The sequence below is a fragment of the Rhinopithecus bieti genome, unplaced genomic scaffold (genome assembly GCF_001698545.2).
Source record: "Rhinopithecus bieti isolate Rb0 unplaced genomic scaffold, ASM169854v2 scaffold_5889, whole genome shotgun sequence".
Classification (NCBI taxonomy): Eukaryota; Metazoa; Chordata; class Mammalia; order Primates; family Cercopithecidae; genus Rhinopithecus; species Rhinopithecus bieti.
In genome coordinates, this window is record NW_016805277.1 from 935,774 (window position 1) to 945,340 (window position 9,567).

The 9,567-nt window shown below is 41.8% G+C and overlaps 1 protein-coding gene across 1 annotated transcript in view; it reads right to left on the reverse strand.

Annotated features, from left to right (window-relative positions):
• Window positions 1–8,325, reverse strand: part of LOC108529549 (protein transport protein Sec24A-like) — a 13,107-nt gene extending 4,782 nt beyond the window's left edge. The window contains exons 1-3 of the mRNA XM_017871956.1: window positions 8,133–8,325; window positions 6,706–6,816; window positions 2,783–2,958 (exon numbers count right to left, since the gene is read on the reverse strand). Coding sequence (XP_017727445.1) covers window positions 2,783–2,958; window positions 6,706–6,816; window positions 8,133–8,208 — 363 coding nt within the window. The 5' untranslated portion in view covers window positions 8,209–8,325. The remainder of the gene's footprint in view (window positions 1–2,782; window positions 2,959–6,705; window positions 6,817–8,132) is intronic.
• Between the last annotated feature and the right edge of the window lie 1,242 nt (window positions 8,326–9,567).

Here is a 9,567-nt window from a genome sequence, read left to right on the forward strand (position 1 = left end):
CCTCAGGGGCATTTTAACATGAGTTGTTTCTTAATTTAAAAAATTAAAATTTTAATAGAGACATTCTTGCTTTCTTGCCCAGGCTGGTCTCAAACCTCTAACTTTAAGCAATCCTTCTACCTTGGCCTCTCAAAGTATTGGGTTATAAGTGTGAACCACGGCACCTGGCCAACATGAGCTTTTATTTATTTAATTTTTATTTTAAGGGAAGAAGTCTCGCTCTATCACCCAGGCTGGAGTGCAGTGGTGTAATCTCAGGTCACAGCAACCTCTGCCTCCTGGGTTCAGGCAATTCTCCTGCCTCAGCCTCCCAAGTAGCTGTGACTACAGGCATGTGCCACCATGCCCTGCTAATTTTTGTGGAGACAAGGTTTCACCACTTTGGCCAGGCTGGTCTCAAACTCCTGAACTCAAGTGATCTGCCCGCCTTGGCCTCCCAAAGTGTTGGGATTACAGGCGTGAGCCACCATGGCCAGCCAACACGAGCTTTTAAATAAAATTTTATAAGGGAAGTTTATCCTGAGGCAAAAAGCTTGGACATTCAATTTTGGACACTGGATAAATAAGCCTACTCCACCAGACCAGAGTTTTCCTTCTTTTCTGGGAGGAAGGCAAAGAGCAGGCAGGGAAGACATATAAATAATAAATAGCAAATGAAAAACCCTACAAACAAAGTATAACAAAGAAAAACCCTACAAACATTTAAACTCAAAGACAAGGATATGGAAGTCCAATCCAGATCATGGAAACAGGTATGCAGGTATACAGGTATAAGAAAGTATATCTGAAGAAGATTAAGGGCCAGGCATGGTGGCTCACGGCTGTGATCCCTACCTACACTTTGGGAGGCTGAGGCGGGAGGATCACCTGAGGTTGGGTGTTAGAAACCAGCCTAACCAATATGGTGAAACCCTGTCTCTACTAAAAATACAAAAATTAGCTGGGGTGTGGTAGTGCATGCCTATAATCCCAGCTACTCAGGAGGCTGAGGTGGGAGAATTGCCTGAACGCAGGAGGTGGAGGTTGAACCCAGAAGGTGGAGGTTGCGGTGAGCTGAGATCATGCCACAGGGCTCCAGCCTGGGCAACAGAGGGAGACCCTGTCCCAGAAAAAAAAAAAAGAAGAAGATTAAGAAGTGTAATTGGTAGCTCATGCCTGTAATCCTAGCACCTCGAGAGGCCAAGGCAGGCAAATCACCTGAGATGAGGAGTTTGAGACAAGCCTGACCAACATGGTAAAACCTTGTCTCTACTAAAAACACAAAATTAGTCGGACATAGTGGCACACGCTTGTAATCCCAGCTACTCGGGAGGCTGAGGCAGGAGAATCACTTGAACCTGGGAGGTGGAGGTTGCGTTAAGCCAAGATCGTGCTACTGCACTCCAGCGTGGGTGACAGAGCAAGACTCCATCTCAAAAAAAAAAAAAAAAAAGAGAGAGAGAAGTGTAATGTCGCTGAAATTCTGTAGGGACAGGAAAGAGCCAAAACAATAAAAATAAAATAAAATCACAAGTATGGTATCTTCTTTTTTTAAAAAAGTTAAGTTTCTTGTTGGTGAAAAATTCTAATTGCATATATTTATGAGGTATAAAGGGATGCTATGATATAGTATAAAACGTGGAATGATTTAATGAAGCTAGGTAACATATCCGTAACCTCAAATAGTTATCACTTATTCTTCCTAACTAAAACACTGTACCTTTTGTTCAATATCTCCCCATTCCTTCCTCACCACCCAGCCTCTAGTAACCACTATTCAGCTTTCTGCTTTTGTGTGTTTGATTTTTAGCTTTCACGTATAAGTGAGAACACGCAGTGCATGTGTGCTTTCTTGCACCAGCAATATAATATAAAATTCTTGTTTTGGAAAACTGATTATCAGTTGAATTTTTTATAATGTCAGTGAATACTTAGCTTAGAGAAGCATCTTATGAACAAGGAACTTACTCTGAATCAGTTTTCTGTAAGTTTTTTTGGTTATTAAACTTTTCAAAGTTCAAATAAGAGGTAAGGCCCCTGTCGTCAAAAATTTAACCAGCATAAAGATACATATACAGGCCGGGCGCGGTGGCTCAAGCCTGTAATCCCAGCACTTTGGGAGGCCGAGACGGGCGGATCATGAGGTCAGGAGATCGAGACCATCCTGGCTAATACGGTGAAACCCCGTCTCTACTAAAAAATACAAAAAACTAGCCGGGCGACGAGGCGGGCGCCTGTAGTCCCAGCTACTCGGGAGGCTGAGACAGGAGAATGGCGTGAACCCGGGAGGCGGAGCTTGCAGTGAGCTGAGAGCCGGCCACTGCACTCCAGCCTGGGCGGAAGAAAAGTACTCAAGAAAAAAAAAAAAAAAAAAAAAAAAAAAAAAAAAAAAAGATACATATACAATGTTTAGGGATTCATAGGATAAAATTTTGCCTTTTGATGTTTCCATTGTGTTCGTTTCTTTCTTTTTGTTTGTTTATTTTGAGACAGAGTCTGGTTCTGTCGCACAAGCTGGAGTACAGTGGCGCGATATGGGCTCACTACAACCTCTGTCTCCTGGACTCAACCATCCTCCCACCTCAGCCTCCCAAGTAGCTGGGACTACAGGTGTGCACCACCACATCTGGCTAGTTTTTTTGTATTTTTTGCAGAGACTAGGTTTCACCATGTTGCCTAGGCTGGTCTCAAATGCCTGGACTCAAGCAATCCACCCATGTCAGCCACCCAAAGTGCTGGGATTTCAGGTGTAGGCCACAGTGCCTGGCCATCACTGTGTTAGTTTCTGTACTGTTTTTCTTACCTGTTTAAGGAGAGCCAATACAAAAAGTGGGAAAAGCCGCAAAGAAAAAGGAACCATGAGTCCAGGCTGCTGGTTACTTAAGACTGAAGAACGGTAAGCTGAAAGGGAGTCAATGACTGCATTCACTAGAGCATCCCGAGCGTCACTCAGACTGGCAGTCATAGATCTGTCAACAGCTAAGCAAGGTGAGGGAAAGGACAAAAAAGAAATATGATAGAAGTTTAGCTAGTCCACTGTTAAGGATAGAAGAGATAATTTTTAAAAACTATACTAAATATCTCTCCAATTTACTATATACACAAACGAGGCAAAACAGCAGCTAAAAGCAAGGTCTGGAGAACTGAGCCAACCTCTGTGGAAATGCTGCTCTGCTATTTCCTAGCTGTATAATGATTTGGCAAGTAATTTAACCTTCCTGAGCCTCAGTTATGCTACTGATTGTAATCCAACATTTTATATACCACTAAGAAAGAAAAACATTGCAATTAAACACACAATGCTTTCCTGTGTTCCCTGAAACACAGAGTGTTTCGAAACAGAGTTCTTTTGAAATTTTAATTTTAATTAATTAATTAAACCAATTTTTTTGTACAAAGTCTCCCTATGTTGCCCAGGCTGATCTCAAACTCCTGGTCTCAAGCAATCCTCCTGCCTCAGCCTCCCAAAGTGCTGGGATTATAGGCACAAACCACCATGCCCAGCCCAGAGTTTTTATTTTATATTTACAGAAAGAGTTCTTAGAGTTATTTATTTATTTATTTATTTAGAGACAGAGTTTCGCTCTGTCGCCCAGACTGGAGTGCTGTGGTGTGGTCTTGGCTCACTGCATCCTCTGCCTCCCAGGTTCAAGCAATTCTCCTGCCTCAGCCTCCTGAGTAGCTGGGACTATAGCTGGGACTACAGACATGTGCCACCACACCCGACTAATTTTTTTTTTTTTCTTTTTTGCATTTTTAGTAGAGATAGGGTTTCACCATGTTGGCCAGGCTGGTCTTGAACTCCTGGCTTCAAGTGATCCACCCACCTCAGCCTCCCAAAGTCCCGGGATTACAGACATGAGCCACCATGCCTGGCCTCTTATTTAGACAGATTTTCATCATTTGTCATGCCACTCTGTTTATAAGCATTTCTGCATGAAAACTTTTTTTCAATACTTTAAAAAAAAAAGGATAACTGTTTGGAAGACTTGCCAAACTTTAACAAACTCCATCCATGTGGTACTAAAAGTACATTCAATATGGTAGCAGAACCAATACTTACGAAGTTGTGACAATTTATCAAAAATCACAAAACCCACCTAATCGTTACTGCTGTTTTCATAATAATAACCACAGTTACAAAAAAAAAAATGTAACTTAAACAAAAAAATAAAGGCAGTGATCTTCAAATTTCACAGGTCACAATCCTGAACATCTAACAACATAAAAGATTGAAGTGTGGGTAAATCCTTTACCAGGCTCCATGTAAAACATTTTCCCAATAGAAAATTCAAGAAAGTAAGAGTAATAACGGCGGCGCGGTGGCTCAGCCTGTAATCCTAGCACTTTGGGAGGCCGAGACGGGCGGATCACGAGGTCAGAGATCGAGACCCTCCTGGCTAACCGGAAACCCCGTCTCTACTAAAAAACAGAAAATAGCGGCGAGTGGCGGCGCACTTGTAGTCCCAGCTACTCCGGAGGCTGAGGCAGAGAATGCGTAAACCCCGGGGGCGGAGCTGCAAGTGAGCTGATCCGGCACTGCACTCCAGCTGGTGCAGAGCGAGACCCGTCTCAAAAAAAAAAAAAAAAAAAAAAAAAAAAAAAAAAAGAAAAAGTAAGTAACTATTCCCAATACAGACAGAATTAAGTTTGAAGCAAGCGGACCTACTGAGGCCGGGTGTGGTGGCTCACAGCTGTAATCCCAACAGTTTGGTAGGCCAAAGCAGGAGGATTGCTTCAGCCCAGGATTCAAGATCAGCCTGGGCAACATGGTGAGACTCTTTGTCTCTAAAAAAAATTTTTTAAAGGTAGCTCGGTGAGGGCCGGGTGTGGTAGCTCACGTCTGTAATCCCAGCACTTTAGGAGGCCAAGGTGGGTGGATCATGAGGCCAAGAGATCGAGACTATCCTGGCCAACATGGTGAAACCCCATCTCTATTAAAAATACAAAAATTAGCTGGGTGTGGTGTCGTGCGCCTGTAGTCCCAGCTACTCGGGAGGCTGAGGCAGGAGAATTGCTTGAACTTTGGGGGCAGAAGTTGCAGTGAGCTGAGATTGTGCCACTGCACTCCATCCTGGGAGGCTGAGTAAGACTCCGTCTCAAAATAAAATAAAATAAAATAAAATAAAATAAAATAAAATAAAATAAAATAAAGGAAATGAAATGAAATGAAATGAAATAAAACAAAATAAATAAAAGTTAGTTAGCTGGGTGTGGTGGTGTGGGCCTCTAATCCCAGTTATTCAGGAGGCTGAGGTGGGAGGACTCCTTGAGCCCAGGAGGTCAAAGCTGCAGTGAGCTAGAACCACACCACTGCACTCCACCGTGGGTGACAGAGCAAAACTCTGTTTTCAAAAACCAAAGAAAGAAAATAGACCTACTGAAAGTCTTCCCTCAAGACGACAAGAATCAAAATGATGTTACTAAGCTGTATGTATTTGAAAAGGGACCAAAAAAATCAAGAAGGCAATTGTATCTGAGATGGAAATAAATAGGTTAAGATATCAGTAAGTTTTCTATTGGCTCACATGATTTGGCTGTAAACAAGTGTATAGTGGTAAACTGGTTTTTCAATTCCAAATTCCATGACTCTAAGTCTAATGATCTTTATGGTACACTGTTTCACATAAAAAGAGTATTAAATAGCACTAATATTAACCATTACATAAGATATAGTTGGCCGGGCACGGTGGCTCACGCCTGTAATCCCAGCACTTTGGGAGGCCAAGGCAGGCAGATCACACGAAGTCGGGAGTTCAAGACCAGCTGACCAACATGAAGAAACCCTGTCTCTACTAAAAATACAAAAATTAGCCGGGCATGGCCGGGTGCGGTGGCTCAAGCCTGTAATCCCAGCACTTTGGGAGGCCGAGACGGGCGGATTACGAGGTCATGAGATCGAGACAATCCTGGCTAACACGGTGAAACCCCGTCTCTACTAAAATACAAAACTAGCTGGGCGAAGTGGCGGGCGCCTGTAGTCCCAGCTACTCAGGAGGCTGAGGCAGGAGAATGGCGTAAACCCGGGAGGCGGAGCTTGCAGTGAGCTGAAATCCGGCCACTGCACTCCAGCCCTGGCGACAGAGTGAGACTCTGCCTCAAAAAAAAAAAAAAATATTAGCCGGGCATGATGGCACATGCCTGTAATCCCAGCTACTCGGGAGGCTGAGGCAGGAGGATCGCTTGAACCCGGGAGATAGAGGTTGTGGTGAGCTGAGATCGTGCCATTGCACTCTAGTCTGGGCAACAAGAGTGAAACTCCATCTCAAAAAAATAAAAAAAAAAAGATACAGCTAAGTTCAGTGTAGACAAATATAGTGTCTACACTATAGTGGTTACTTAAGGCCAGTAAGGGAGAGAGGAAGAAGAGGGCAGTAACTGCTAATGAGCATGAGGTTTCTCTTGGGGCAACAGAAACGTTATAAAATTAGATTGTGATGATAGCTGTACAACTCTGTAAAAACACTAAAAACAAATGAATTATCAACTAAATTGGGTGAAGTGGTATGGTATGTAATTATATCTCACTAAATTTGTTTAAATAAACAAACAAAAAAGATAAGATTATCTGCAGCAGATCTTTTCATTCAAATAGTTACTTAGCAGGCACCCAGGGGATCTAAAACATTCAAACTATAAAGCTAACTATTTAAGGGAAAACAAAACTGTTTGGATGTGCCTAATGTTATTACTTGTAAAATATTTATAAGAGATAACAACTCTTACCCATATTGGCCAATAACCCTGAAATTGCTTGAACATCAGCTCCAAGAAAGACATCATTCAGAGTTGAAACTACTGGCAAACACAAAGTATGAACACGAATTCTTCTTTCGCCTTTGGGAAAAATACACAAACAACAGTAAGGGGCAACTATATATAATAAAAGATTATGTTAAAGTGACTTGGAAAAATCACTTCTTAGCTGGGTGCAGTGGTGCACCCCTGTAGTCCCAGCTACTCCGGAGGCAGAGACAGGAGGATCCCTTGAGCTCAGGAGTTCAAGTGCAGCCTGGGCAATACAGTGAGACTCCATCTCTTAAAAACAAACTATATATATATATGAAAAAAATCACTTATTTTCAATTTAGAACCAGGTAGTATAGTTATATAGTAAGCAGAGATAAAGTTTTATATTAGCCAGACACAGTGGCTCACACCTGTAATCCCAGCATCCAGCACTTTGGTAGGCTAAGGTGAGAGGATCACCTGAGGCGAGGAGTTCAAGACAGGGCTGGACACTTAAGAACCTATTTCTATTAAAAATAAGTAGGTACATAAATATTAAAAATTTCATCCTTTTTTTTTAGAAACAAGGTCTCATTCTGTTGTCCAGGCAGAAGTGCAGTAGCACAATCATAACTCATTGCAGCATCAAACTCCTGGGCTCAAACAATCCTCCCTACTCAGCCTCTCAAGTAGCTAGGACTACCAGTGTATGCCACTATACCTGGCTAATTAAAAAATATTTTTTTAGATGCAGTGTCTCACTATGTTGTCCAGGCTGGTCTTGAACTCCTGGCCTCAAGTGATCCTCCCCAGTCAGCCTTCCAAAGTGCTAGGTTTACAGGCCACCACACCTGGCCCTACTTCTTTTAATTTTTTTTAACTATAAAATTCTTTTCATTCAGGTTATTACTAAACGAACAGGGATCGTATTCAAATGACAATATGCTAAATTTTTAAAAATCTCTTTTTTGAACTTCTTAATTTGTTTACTGCTTTTAATAATGAAAATTTTAAGGGCTGGGCGCAGTGGCTCATGCCTGTAATCCTAGCACTTTGGGAGGCCAAGGCAAGCAGATCACGAGGTCAAGAGATTGACACCATCCTGGCCAACATGGTAAAATCCCGTCTCTACTAAAAATATAAAAATTAGCTGGGTGTGGTGGTGCACATCTGTAGTCCTAGCTACTCGGGAGGCTGAGGCAGGAGAATCACTTGAACCCAGGAGGCAGAGGTTGTAGTAAGCAGAGACCACACCACTGCACTCCAGCCTGGAGACAGAGTGAGACTCCGTCTCTAAATAAATAAATAAATAAATAAATTTTAAGTGAGCACACATAAGATACGCTACATGTGTTTTACAGCCTGCTTTGACATTTGAAATCCAAATAATATTTGAACATTTGAAATCCAAACAAACAGCTTACCTTTGCTGGATGTATACAAGAGTGCTGACTGAAAAGAAACCAACTGAGTGTCAGTAAGACTCTCTTCCACTGACATCTGTACTGCATACCCAGCATCTGGGTTGACGTTAGGCAAAGACAATAAGTCGGTTGACCTAACAAAGAAGTTCCCATGGAAAGTATGAATGGAAAGACCTAAAAGAGAAAAAGGTAACAAAATGATTTTTATATACCTACATACTGATATTTACATTTTATCCTAGTTACTTACCAGATTGAAAAAAAGTAAAGAAATCTAGATAATACACAGTACTTACTGAGGTTAAGGAATAACAGATGACTTTTGAAATGAAGGTGGGGATACTAATTTTCAAAAAACATTTTTGGGTCAGGTGCAGTGGCTCATGCCTATAATCCCAGCACTTTGGGAGGCCAAGGCGGGTGAATCTCCTGAGGTCAGTTCGAGACTAGCCTGGCCAATAACATGGTGAAACCCTGTCTCTACTAAAAACACAAAAATTAGCCAAGCATGGTGGCAGGTGCCTGCAGTCCCAGCTACTCGGGAGGCTGAGGCAGGAAAATTGCTTGAACCCGGGAGGCAGAGGTTGCAGTGAGCTGAGATTGCGCCACTGTACTCCAGCCTGGGCAACAGAGCGAGACTCTATCTCAAAAAAAAAAACAAAAAACATTTTTGGAGGATAATTTGGTAGTATCTATCAAAATTCTAGATACTTATTTTGACTTTAGCAATTCCATATCAAAGAATGTGTCCTACAGATATCCTCATTTAAGTGCCACATTTATATATGCAGGAAAATTTCAAGTAGACTGGTGTGTCACAGCAAAAAAATTTAGAAATACTTTCAATGGGTATCACTAGAAAAACTAGGCCAGGCACAATAGCTCATGCCTGTAATCCCAACACTTTCGTAGGCTGAGACAGGAGGATCACTTGAGGTCAGGAGTTCGAGACCAGCCTGGGCAACATGGTGAAATCCTGTCTCTACTAAAAATACAAAAATTAGCTGGGCTTGGTGGCACACGCCTGTAGTCCCAGCTACTCGGGAGGCTGAGGCAGGAGAATCGCTTGAAGCCGGGAGGCAGAGGTTGCAGTGAGCCGAGATCGTGTCACTGCACTCCAGCCTAGGTGACAGAGTGAGACTCTGTCTCAAAAAACAAACAAACAAACAAAACTAAACTGTGATTTGTCCAATCTGCTGAATACTAGGTAGAATAGGTAGAAGTTTAAATTAATGTAATGGATTTATATGATCTAAAATTAATGAATCTTCAAGGGTTATTGAATAAAAATACATACAATATGTCACTTATGTAAATAGACCATAAGGTATGTTTTCCATGGAGATGTACCAAAGTATGTAAATGTACAGGAAATTCGGTATATACCAAGTGACATATATCATTTTTAATAGGAAATTCTGATATATATCATTTT